This window comes from Myxine glutinosa, chromosome 11, assembly GCF_964187855.1.
Source record: "Myxine glutinosa chromosome 11, kmMyxGlut1.1, whole genome shotgun sequence".
In the NCBI taxonomy this organism is placed as follows: domain Eukaryota; kingdom Metazoa; phylum Chordata; class Myxini; order Myxiniformes; family Myxinidae; genus Myxine; species Myxine glutinosa.
Window position 1 is genome coordinate 3,308,751 of NC_136271.1, and position 13,677 is coordinate 3,322,427.

The window sequence follows — 13,677 nt, forward strand, 5'->3', positions numbered from 1 at the left end:
AAGTCTTAACGTCGTTTTGGAGCTGAAAACAATATGGCGGCCTATGGCGGCCATTTTGTGACGGATCGGGTTGGAATGCAATAGCAACCTACCTTGTGTGGTAAGGGTTAAACATTCTAAGTTTGATCAAAATCTGTTAATATTTGTGGACGCTAGAGTGTTAACGTCGTTTTCATGACCAAAAACAAAATGGTCGCCTAAGTCCGCCATTTTTCAACGGATCGGGCTGAAATGTAATACCAACCTGGTCCTTGGGGTAAGGATGCTGCATGTAAAGTTTGATCAGAATCGGTAGATATTTGTGGACGCTGGAGTGTTAACGTCAAAAAGTTAACAGACGACAGACGACGACAAGACAACGGACGCCGGAGGGTTCAGTATGTGATGAACTCAACTGGACGGTTGAGTTAAAAATTATGCTAAATTAAAAAGGAAATGTAGGGATGACAAACTACAGTCTAAAAAAGGTCCTAAACAAGATAGGGATGATGTTGGTTTAGAGAGTAGCTGACAGTATTGCCCTCACATAACAATCCCTACATCACTGCCTCATTTACACGTCATCAGTTATTGCTCCAAGCTTCTACAAACACTCCACTGGTTACACCAGTACTTGATTACTCCTGTAGTGTAGCCACATAATGAGACTGTACAAATTAGCAGCCCGAGTACAATGTTATAATATCAGTACATGATCATCAACTTCTTACAAACTGCATGCACATCTCTAATAAGAGCATTCTATAATTATCTCCATTTGTGATTGGTTACTCTAAGTTCATAAAAACGAAAAGTAGGAAAGACAACTGAAGTTGCAAGAAGTCCCTGAAATTATATAGGAGTTTCTTATGCAGAAATGAAATATAGGAGCTTCTAATCGTTTTAGCTCGGCCTAGCCCAAGACAATAGTCTGGAGGCAGTGATGTCCCACAGTGATGTCACTAATATCCCACCTCGCCAAGGTGTTTTTCCTCCTTGAACAAACGTCGAGTAAACGTTTATAAATAGCTTATCATGGCGTTTTCGTGGGAGCAACAACTCCAAGGCCTCTACCGGAAGTAAAAAATATTATAAACCACAAACACGTATGATTAGCTTTATACAGTCGCTAATTCTGTTTATAACACTAAATGAATTTGGAGGAATCCCGACATCTGTGAGGTAAGTTTTACTTCAGAACTGAGCGAAGATCTACTGTAATCTATATACCCCACAAGGGTTAGGTTAACAAGCATTCTGAGTATTGCGCTGCAATACATGTCCCCTACCGGCAGTCTGTCGTCAGGAAAACCGCATGGTCGCTCCATGGAGCAGCCTGCACGTATGGCACTGTGTGAATTATATAATTACCAACTCACGGTCAGAGGTAACTCGACTAAGAATTATCCGATTTGCACCAAATGAAGTTGATGAATGGTTGCACAGACCCCTACTTCTCACTAAAAGGGGAAAAAGAATGTAAATTGGAGTTAAAATAAGCTCACAAGGACGCTCCGTGGAGCAGCCTGCACGTATTGCACTGTGTGAATTATATAATTACCAACTCACGGTCTGAGGTAACTCGGCTAAAAATTATCCGATTTGCACCAAATAAAGTTCATGAATGGTTGCACAGACCCCCTACTTCCGACTAAAAGGGGAAACAGAATGTAAATTGGAGTTAAAACAAGGAATATTAACAGCTTTGACTTACCACACTCCAAATTATAGTCCGGAAAACTGTTGGGGAAATTACCAAAGTTCCAAGTGCCACAACTTTGTCAAAAATGATCGAAACGTCGTGAAGTTCGAACTTGATCTGTCACTTATCATGAGGAAACCATGTACCAAGTTTGAAATCATTAGCATTAAGAGTTTAGAAAAAAAGTCCAGAAAACCTTTCTTTGCGTGACGGACAGACGGAGGGATGGAGTGCAAACCTATAGTCCCCTCCGGTGTACACCGGTAGGGGACTAATAACATGCCGCTTCCTGCTGCTACCGTGGCGTTTTTCATAGCGAACTTTTGAAACTCGCTCCTGCTCTTTAACATGACTGAAAGGGAGGAAGCCCGAGGTGTGCTCATTTACCAAGCAGCTAGCTAGCGCTTGCCAAGACAGCGGTTCCTTAACAGTTTTGAATGGAGTGCTTGCCCGAATGCTTAAACCACTTGGTGATATCTCCACAAGAAACTTGGTAAATGAACACACACCCAATGTTCTTGAAACCTGACCAGAGATGGACTGTAATCTATATACCCCAAAGAGGAATGACCCTTCCTGCTGCTCCCGTTGTGAGCGGGTGTACTAGTATATATAAAAGCGAAATGTCCGTTTGTTTGTTTGTGAACCTACTCCTCTGAGCTCCCAAGGTTAATCGCCACAAAACTTTATAGGATGACATCTTTTACCACCCTGCACCTAAATAGGGGTTTAAAACAGTTATTTTCTCACAGTTCATAATTTATAGACATCCGAGCCGCCACCTGTCACCATGATCTCCAAGGGGTGATCCACATATAGAAAGCTTTATAAAAAGCCCAATTTTATCGGATTTCACCATGGATACCAATATAATTAATGAGATTGTGACCTCCGATCGTCAAATATGTTATCAGATGTGAAAAAACAACTCTTAATTAAGACGTTACCATGATCGGTAAATTCGGCAAAGAAGGAGTCACGTGACCTCTGAAATTCACCAATTATTCAAAAACCGAAAATAGTACAAAGACAACCTATACAGAGATTTAAAGGGAATTTTACTGCTCATCTAACAACATAACTCTCAGGGGTGAAAAAATAGTTTGTACAAAAAATGACCCACATGACACCATCTACAAACCGCCACATGCCAACAGGTAAACTCCAACAATCACATCACGACAAGGTGAGTTGTTGTTTTGCTGTTTGTTTGTGATCATAATGCTTTGAGCTCCCAAGGTTAATCACAACGAAACTTTAACCACGATATACCTTAATAGGGGTTTATACCGTAATGAGGAGGTCATTTGGCCCATTATTGCAGCGTTGCACTCACGAGTTAATTCAATTACTAACCCGAGGTAATTTCTTTACTACAGCTTGACTCCTTTACATCCTTTACACCCCCTTTTGACCCTTTACACCCCTTAGACCCCATATGCCCCTTTACATCCCTTTGACCCTTTATAATCCTCTGATCCATGTGGACCCTTTACACCTCTTAGATCCCTTTTGATCCTTTACACCCCTTAGACCCCTTAAACCCTCTACACCTCTTGAATCATTACACCCTTTAGACCCTTTCATACCCATTTTGACCTTTTTGAGACATATACACCTTCGACACGTTTAAGACCGATTGACTTTTTAAGACACCTTGGACAACGTAAGACCATTTGGACACTTTTGTCCCCTTTTGCTCTTTCATCCATAGACACCTTCAGACCCCATTTGGCCCTTTTAAGAGCCTTGAATATTTAAATACTTTAATCCCCTTTATGACCCTAATAACACTTTAGACCCCTAAGAAAATTCAAAAACATTTACTCCCAAAATCGGTTTTGATGAACTTCTCTGTACAATATTTGCGTCGCATCACATGTTGCAATGACAAAACTAAACTGATGTTGAAAAGTGAAACAAACTACTGATCTATGGATCATCCAATGGGAAACCAGAATGAAATGCTGTGGTAAATTGCTGAAAGCAAAGCTGTGGGGAATATAGAGAGAGGGGGAAGGTCAGGAGCTGAAGAAACAATGTGGAGAGGGATAGGTGCCTGGAGGTGGTCAGTTAGTATGGGAAAAAAACATTGGTGATCTTCCATCAGGCGGTAGGCCCAAAACATGCCTAAACCCATTTCCCTGTTGAGCTTTCATAATATCACCTTCAATCCCGAGCAGTAATTCGGTGGTACAACGAGCATGAATTGGAAATTTTAGCTGATAGAATGGAACAAGGACCAAGAATGTAATAAAACAAGCATTCTGAGTATTGCGCTGCAATACATGTCCCCTACCGGCAGATTGTCATCCGGAAAACTGTTGGGGAAATTACCAAGGCTTATTTATCCACAGGTTCTGAATCGTTCCCAATCGCTAATTACCTCAGGACGGGCTTACCTGTGATTCGCACTCGGGACTTCGATTTATACACCTTGCAGACAGGTCAGCAGAAGCACGAGAAAATAAGTTGTTGATAAAGAATCTTTCGAGTCGCTAAATATCAGTAATTTATTATATTTTCCGGTTCACGATCAATGATCGATGTGTATATATATGTTGCTCGGCTTGGCTCCACCCCTCCCGAAAGCGCGCGCTGTGTCGTGCTGTTGACGTTCGCGAGACGAGGCTGAGGGCGCGCGGTGCGGCTTGAGGAGAACTCTAGAATAAACAAGAGATGTCCATTTTTAAAATATTTTCGTTTAATTAACGATATCTGCCAAACCACACGCCCTATCGCAAATTCCAAAAGGACATTTTAGTAGATTGACATGCTGAACAGATCTGTGAAGTTTCCCCTCGATTGGATCAAAAATGAGGGAGGGGCTCCGTTTTAAAGGTTCATGCTTAAAAACGTCATAACTCTGAAACCATGTGACGCATGACGTCATGCTTACTGACTTTTTTGTTCGTCATGGGTATGCGATTCTGCCTGCAAAGTTTGGCCTCGATCTGTTCAGCCGTTGCACAGAAAAAGGGGTTTTCGTGTTTTCACGAAAAAGAATATGGCGGCCGAATCACGTGACCTGTGACGTCATAATTATCATTAAAATATTCTACAGACCGAGTCCCCCCTATGGTGAAAATTTGATTTCAATCGGTCCAATTATTGCAGAGAAAATCTTTTTTTAAAGGAAATTAAAACTTAAAATGGCACTGAGTTAAGGATCATCAGAATTTTCAGAATTCCCAAAGTTCAAAGTGCCATAACTTTGTCAAAAATGATCGAAACGTCGTGAAGTTCGAACTTGACCTGTAACTTATCATAAGGAAACCATGTGCCAAGTTTGAAATCATTAGCATTAAGCGTTTAGAAAAAAAAGTCCGGAAAATGTTCTTTGCGTGACGGACTGATGGACGGCGTGCAAACCTATAGTCCCCTCCGGTGTACACCGGTAGGGGACTAATAGTAAGCAAAAAATATTAAAGACATATTATATAGATATATATGTCCGTTCTCGTTCTCGTTCTCTCTCTCTCGTTCTCTCTCTCTCTCTCTGTGTGTGTCTGTCTGTCTGTCTGTCTGTCTCTCTCTCTCTCTCTGTCTCTGTCTCTCTGTCTCTCGTGAAGGCAGGGGTAAACCATCCTGGGTGTGGGGATCTCTGTCACTCCTGCGAAATCGATCGGCTGCCTGTCTCCATGCCGTGGGCTTATTTGAGAGAACTGTCCAGGGCTATACAACAAAAACAACACCAACAACTCTTCCACAAGACATTGTGGCATATTTATTATCCATCAGATAATGGTAGACAAGACATCCAGCTTAAAGTCCCTTCAAAGGATGGCCCATTGATTGATGCCACACCATGCTTGTGAAGCACCAAGGTGATGGTTTGTCATCAGATTAAGAATAGGCAGTACTAAATGTGGAGACAGACACCTCTGATCATTCCTGCGGGCCACAGTAGTGACCATACCCATGGCATAAACCATTAATAAATTTGAACAACTTATTCGCACCAAATGCACTTTGGATATACAGTATTAGTGAAAAATACTAGTATTCTTCAAGGCACGGTTGTTCATCCCATTTTTATTTTTCCAGCAATGGGAGTTGAATAATAATCAGAAATTGTAGAACAGGACGCACCTGATACAAGATGCTTTTCAGAAAGCATAGTCTTGATCACGGGACTCCGGTGTACAGTAAATGTCTGGAAAAGCTGCGGGCCCGATCCCACGGTCTCTGGGTGCTGTACAATCACACGCACTGCTCCGGAACTCGTTCCATACGCAATTTCAATCCAATTTCCGCTTACACCTGTCCAGACATGTAGGTAGGTGTAGGTGTGTGTGTGTAGGTGTGTGTGCGTGTGTGTGTGTGTGTGTGTGTAGGTGTGTGCGTGTAGGTGTGTGCGTGTAGGTGTGTGCGTGTAGGTGTAGGTGTGTGTAGGTGTAGGTGTGTGTGTGTGTAGGTGTGTGTGTGTGTGTAGGTGTGTGTGTGTGTGTAGGTGTGTGTGTGTGTGTGTGTGTGTGTGTGTGTGTGTGTGTGTGTGTGTGTGTGTGTGTGTGTGTGTGTGTGTGTGTGTGTGTGTGTGTGTGTGTGTGTGTGTGTGTGTGTGTGTGTGTGTGTGTGTGCAGAACATCCTCATCGATGAACATCTTTTCTCCTATTTCCCCAAATCACATTTAAATGTTTCTACAAAATGCTGCACTGAATTTTTGAAAGCATAAATAAACAACTTTTCATCTGAAGTTATAAGTTTTCTGCCGTTGACACAAGTGACTTCACAGCGCATCACAAAATACTAAAAGCATCACACCTGAACGAAACCAACAATTAGATCATTTGACATACTCGTTTTCGGTGTTAGGTAAACACTCAAAGCTGTAATCGCATCGTTCGAGGGATCATGGTAGAGCTCCGTCACAAGTAGGTCGTTGTCCTTCATCCTTAGTGGAAACTTCTGCATATCTAAGCAATAAGAGATCGAGTCAGAATCTGGTTCTCTGGTGGTAAGATTCAATGTCCTTTTTCTACCTTTGACATTTACAGCAAATCAAGGATTGAAAATGAGTGGAAGAGACAAAAAGTTGGTTGGGAGAAGAAAAAAAAAAATCAAGGAAACTTGTGAAAAGGCGGAAGCTAGCAAATGGGAAAGCTGTTAAATGGTAGCAAGATCAATTACCAACCGATATAGTAGATGGAACCATTGTTGCACCCAAGGAGCAAAAATGATCCGGCAGTATCATAGCTTGTAATCGGCACCACATCTTGAACCTGCAAAAGTGGAACATGGTGGATCGAGTCAAAAAAAATCAAAACAACAAAAATAACACCATAGCAGAACCACGTGTTGAAAGAAAGCCAGGAATTCTAAAGGGAAAAGGCGATACCTGCCAATGCTGAGTCACAGCATTCCACACTCCAACTTTGCCTGTGTGACTCGTTGCCACAAGTTGATTTCCAATAAAAAACAAGGAGTCAACAGAAACTCCAAGACCAAACACACCTGAAGAAACAAATGAGAGTGGGGATGCAAAAAATAGTGAAGATGAAAGGAGGAGGATGCAATGAGATTGAGAATGCAATGAAGGGTAAACAGTGGAAGCACAAGCCATGTTGCTGGACATTGAGGGCATCAAACCAGGAAGCGAGGGGATAGGAAGCGAGAGACGTCATGGCAGGATTATTAGCTCGCAAATTAATTGGTAACTTGCGCCTCCACCCTCTTCAAAGCAGTGTCGGGTATGCATATACAGTACATACATATATATATATACACACACACACATATATTTACACACACACACACACACACACACACACACACACACACACACACACACACACACACACACACACACACACACACACACACACACACACACACACACACACACACACACTGTCGTGGCCAAAAATATTGACACCTTTGCACATTTTTCAAATAATGCACCATTTCTTCCAGAAAATTGTTGAAATTAAAAAATCTTTTGGTATCCACATTTGTATTTCCTTTATTTGCAGTGGAACAAAACAAAAACGCTGAAAAAATTACTAAATCTTAGCTTATTCCACAAATAAATCCTAAAATGGCCCGGATAATATTATTGGCACCTTTTAGAAGTTGTTAGAAATAATTAGATTTCAGGTAGGTATATCTCCTTTACTTTGGAATTGAACTCACCTATGGTGAGTTGCAGGTGTCTGCAATATAAAAATCACTCATTCAACCAGTTTGAATACAGAAAAGGAGTCATTCTGCTGCTTTGTGTCGCTGTGTGTACCGCAATGAACATGGAGAAAATAAAGAAAACCAGAGAATTGTCCGAGGAGGTCAGACACAGGATTGGAGCCAAGCATGGACAATCTCAAGGCTACAAGTCCATCGCCAGAGACTTTGATGTTCCTGTGTCCACCGTACGCAATGTTATCAGGAAGTTTAAGACCCATGGCACTGTAGCCAACCTCCCTGGACGTGGCCGCAAGAGAAAACTTGATCGAAGATTGCGAGGAAGGATTGTTCGAATGGTGAAGAAAGCACCTCGATCAACTGCCAAACAGATTCAAACTGACCTTCAGACACAAGGTACGACAGTTGCAACTCAGACCATCCGTCTCCAACTCAATGAAAGGGGGTTTTTTTTATGGTAGGAGACCCAGGAGGATCCCACTGTTGAGAAAGAGACATAAGAACGTCCGACTGGAGTTTGAACAAAACACACCTGAACAAGCCAAAATCCTCTGTGAGAATGTCCTGTGGACAGATGAGACCAAATTAGAGCTTTTTGGAAAAGTACATCATTTCTATGTTTACAGAAAACAAAATGAAGCCTTCAGAGAAAATAACACCTTCCCTACAGTCAAACATGGAGGTCAAGCAATATTTTGGGGTTGCTGTGCTGCCTCTGGCACTGGGTACCTTGAATGTGTGCATGGCATTATGAAATCAGGAGATTACCAAGGAATTTTAGAGCACAATATTCAACCCAGTGTCAGAAAGCTGGGTGCCCGTCGAAGGTCAAGGGTCTTGCAGCAGGACAATGACCCCAAACACTTCAAAAAGCACCCAGGAATGGTTCAAGACAAAAGGCTGGACTGTTCTGAAGTGGACAGTAATGAGTCCAGATCTAAATCTCATTGAACACCTGTGGTGTCCAATAGAAAAGTGATCGATCAAGGGTTTGGAATGCGAAGCGTCATCACTAAAAAAAAACACCATCAGGTACCGTTTAAAATTATTATTTTACAAACACACGCAACTTTTCAAATGATGATGATGATGGTGATCAATAAAAATTAGATGAATTCCTCCAATTCTGCGGACGACCCAAATGATGGTGCTGCAAAATAGTGCACCAAGGGAGAAGCAGGAGAGGCAGGAGAGGTAGGAAAAGGTGCTGATGCAGTCTTGAGGTGGAGGGAGCAGTGAGGAATAAATGGGTAATGGAGAGCTGCCTGGCAGATTGCTGCAGGTTTTGATGTACCTCCTTGTATGGGGGCAGCACATCATCCAAGCCCCTCTGGAACTTGAGGTACCGCTCTATGACTGCATCAGCATCTTGCACCCTGATTGCAATCGCCCGCATGTCCTGCAGCACCTACCCCAGAAACTGGACTGAGGTTGGACCTCGGCACCTCTTCCTCATCACTGCCTACCTCTTCGTCCTCGTAAACCTTTGTAATGGCCTCCACTCCTCGGTGAGCAGGTTCAGGGAACGGTACAGCATCATGGGTTTCAGCATGAAGTCCCCTTTTGCGTTTGCACAGAGGAGAAGAGATACCTGGTCCTTGGCAGTTCCTTGGCTTTATAGGTCCTTGGCAGTCGTGAATCCCCGATGTTGTCTCCTCATGCTTCGAGATGTAAGTTCTCGTGGGCATCTTTTTCCAGAAGAGGCCGGTTTCATCAGCATTGACCACCTGTTCTGGGACGTATTCCTTCTCTTCGATCAGCCTCGCATGTTGAGCAGGGAACGTTTGCTGGGCATGGTCTGCGGAGGCACCCTCCCTTATGACCTTCACATTTTCCAGGCAGTACCGCTCCTTGAAACAATGGAACCATCCCCTGCTTGCTGTGAATGAACTCACGCGATTTGTACCATCATCGCTCGGCACATCACTCGTGCTGGCACCACCCGCGCCAACGACAGATAGATGATCATAAATGCATTTCCCCCTTTGGGTGAATGAGAGGTCCACTCAAGGCATACTCTTCTACGTGTTGTCCTCGATCCAAATGCTGAGAGTCTTCTCCATCCTTTCTATGTGGACGTCCCAGACATCAGTGACCACCTTCGTACTCGATGCAGCGCTCGCTGAAACACTCACGAATCGCCTTCTCGTTCTTCTGTATGACCATTGTCCCCGTTCCTAAGAACCAGAAGGTAACCTGCCTGAATGACTATCACCCCGTTGCATTCACACCCATACTCATGAAGTGCTTCGAGAGGCTGGTCATGCACCACATCTGCTCCATCATTCCGGACACTTTTGAACCACTCCAATTTGCATACTGCCCCAATAGATCAACTGACGCCATCACAATGGCGCTTCACACTGCTCTATCCCACTTGGACGAGAGTGGAAACACCTATGTGAGAATGCTGCTCATCGATTACACTGGTCAACAAAATTTTAAAAGTTTTATGGTTCTAGTATATTTTGAGGTGATTCTAACCAACATGAACCTGTAGATTTCGATTATGATATCCAATTTTCACTAGCACATCCAGTTTTTGAGAACCAGTATACCATAGGAATATCAGCCACAGCCGAAATTTGTCTTGTACTCACTAATCAGGACTTTGTAACGAGACTATCTGAGCTGGAAAGCGTTGCTTGGGATAGCTTTGTGGCTCTTGCTAACAATTACCTTGGAAATTTTTGAGCACCAAATTATGAAGAGCTTGTGGGCAAGATGTTAGAGTTACCAGGTGCTCGGTGCTCGAATGTCACTCAAGATACATTTCTTCCATTCTCATCTGGACCTCTTTCCACAAAATCTTGGCGATGTCAGTGATGAACATTGAGGAAGGTTTCACCAGGAAATTGCCATCATGGAGACTCGATATCAAGGCCGATTCAATCCAAACATGATGGGCGACTACTGTTGGACTTTACAGCGTGAAAGTGATTGGTCCTACAAATGCAAAAGTAAAGTTCAGAAGCACTTTTAATGTGATGTAAATAAAAACTTAAAGTTCATATTATTTTTGGAGATTTACATTTTCTTATGTGATGTAAATAAAAACTCTAAGTTCATATTATTTTTTGTGACAATAAATAGACTTATTGAGACTTAATCAAGAAATTCGCATGCTCTAAATATTTTTTTCCACACTTACTACGTCAAGGTTACATGATAGCGAAATTTTAAGGTCAGATTCGGATTCGTGGGCACCAAATTAGTTAGAAACAGTTGAAAATAAGTCAGAAGCAATTTGGCTGTTGACCAGTGTTATCGCTCAGCATGCAACACAATAAACCCACCCAAGCTCGGGTCACTGGGATTGAACACCTCCCTCTGTAACTGGATCTTGGACTTCTTGACGGGCCACCCCCAGGTGGTGAGGGTAGGCAACAAAGTTTCCGATACGATGACCCTCAATACGGGAGCACCCCAGGGGATGTGTGATTAGCCCACTCCTGTACTCCCTGTTCTCACATGCCTGTGTGGCCACGCACAGCACCAATACCATCATCAGGTTTGCGGAGGACAACGGTGGTAGGTCTAATCACTGACGACGAGGAGGCAGCCTACAGAGAGGAGGTCAGTGGCCTGGCAGTATGGTGCCAGGACAATAACCTTTCTCTCAACATCAGCAAGACCAAGGAGCTGATTGTGGATTACAGGAAGCAGGGGGGCAAGCACACCCCCATCTATATCGATGGGGCTGAAGTGGAGCGTGGCGAGAGCTTCACGTTCCTCTGTGTCCACCTCAACAAAAACCTAACTTGGAGCACACACACCGACTCTGTCATGAAGAGGGCACGAAAGCGCCTCTTCCCACTGAGGAGACAAACGATTTCGTATGGGCCCCAAGATCCTCCACGAACTATACAGCGGCACCACCGAGAGCATCTGGACTGGGTGCAGCACCGCCTGGTAATGCTAACAGCACAGTGTTCGACCGCAAAGAGCTACAGAGGGTGGTGCGGACGGCCGAGCACATCACTGGGGCCGAGCTCCCTGCCATACAGGACCTCTATACCAGGCGGAGTCAGAGGAAGGCCCGGAAAATCACCAAGGATCCCAGTCACCCAGCCCACAGACTGTTTGCTCTGCTACCATCAAGTAAACGGTACCGGAGTATTGGCTCTCGGACTAACAGGCTAGCTTTTATTTTATTTTAGATAGCTTTTACCTTCAAGCCATAAGATTGTTAAACAGCTAACTAGATGGCAGTCCACACTGTCTATAGTCTACACTATCCTTACCCTGCACTGACTCTACGTATCTTATGGACTCTACTCACACCCACTCTTGCACATTCATCATGTACTTTATGCACTATATATTTTTTTATTTTACTGTGTATTAGTAGTGTGTATTATTGCTCTTTTTTAATTTTGTTGCTTTTTAATTCTAAACGTTTTGCACTGTAGGTTGGGCTTGTAAGTAAGCATTTCAATATAAGAGGCACACCTGTTGTATCTGTTGCATGTGACAAATAAACTTGATTTTGATTTGATGTAGCGAACGGTGGATTCGTTGACGCAGTACTTCCTGCCGACAGGGGCCGCACTCTCTCCTTTAGAAAGCCGGTCGAGCAGCTCCAATTTGTTGCTCAGGGTCATTACTTTTTTCTGCCTCTTGGTAGTCGATGCATCTCCGGCACTGGACTTGTGCTTGGGAGCCATGATTGAACGATGAGCAGAGCGAGAGGCAAGAACGTAGGTCAAAGTAACGGGACGAGAATGATTGAGACCCAAGACACAGTCGGTATATGTACGCATGCGGGCATTGTGGGAAGCTGTGGGAGGAGTGAGTAGTCTGCACATTGTTTGTGGGTGATGTTATCGGATGATGCTGTATTGAGCAGTTACTAATTACAATAATAGATTTAATGAAGCGTTTTCATTCCATTATTCACGGGGTTGACTTGCTTAGGCAGCTGGTGGGATATCGCGCAAAGCTCGCTTTTAGTGTCGCTAAAATCTGCGGCCGCGAAAGCCATGAAAACGCGAAGCACACAGCCGTGAATGTCAACGCAGGTCATGTGGTAGATACGATGAAGTGTTTTCATTCTGTATAGTAACTCGCAGGGGATTGATTATGTGTTACACAGCTGGTGGGACATCCAGCGAAGCTTGCTTATATTGCAGTTAAAATACGTACTGTATTTCAATACGGCCACGAAAGCCGTGATAATGTGAAGCACAGCACCGCGGATATTGAAGCAGGTCATGCTCGCGGCTCGTAGAGCATGTTTTTTTGCGTACGACCACCTGCCTTTTTCATGGCTGGTAAAATATGGGTTTTTTTTTTTAACTGTGCCATCCTTGCGGCTTGTGAAAAACGTTTGTTTTTTCCGCCCGCAAAAAAACGCAATTTCGTGGGACACATGACCGCGAATAGAGAAGTAGGTCGCAATTTATCAACCGCGAATAGCAGGGTCCGACTGTGTGTGTGTGTGTGTGTGTGTGTGTGTGTGTGTGTGTGTGTGTGTGTGTGTGTGTGTACATATATCATATATATATATATATATATATATATATATAGTCATGGCCAAAAATATTGGCACCCTTCCACTCTTTTCAAATAACTCACAATCTTCTCTAAAAATAAGTTGTAATAATTGACAAAAGTATTTGGTCTCCACAATTCTTTATTTCACTGTTAATATTACAAAACCTTTGTTTTTGATTCAGAACTAAATATATTCCTTTAAATCAGAAAATAAAAATAAATGGCATTGACAAAATTATTGACACCCCAGACTTAATATTTGGTAGCACAGACTTTGGACAAAATAACTGCAGTGAAGCGCTTCCTATATCCATGAATGAGCTTCCTCCACCTCTCGATTGGCAGTTTGACCCACTCTTCT

At 43.2% G+C, this 13,677-nt stretch overlaps 1 protein-coding gene across 9 annotated transcripts in view; it reads right to left on the minus strand.

Moving 5' to 3' along the window:
• The window catches only part of LOC137418169 (BTB/POZ domain-containing protein KCTD3-like), a 94,087-nt gene that overhangs the window by 27,725 nt on the left and 52,685 nt on the right, over positions 1–13,677 (minus strand). For all 9 annotated transcript variants that reach the window (XM_078786345.1, XM_078786343.1, XM_078786344.1 and 6 more), the window contains 4 exons: positions 7,021–7,136; positions 6,817–6,904; positions 6,482–6,598; positions 5,774–5,944 (listed from right to left, as the gene is read on the minus strand). In XM_078786345.1, the coding sequence (XP_078642471.1) occupies positions 5,774–5,944; positions 6,482–6,598; positions 6,817–6,904; positions 7,021–7,136 (492 nt within the window). The remainder of the gene's footprint in view (positions 1–5,773; positions 5,945–6,481; positions 6,599–6,816; positions 6,905–7,020; positions 7,137–13,677) is intronic.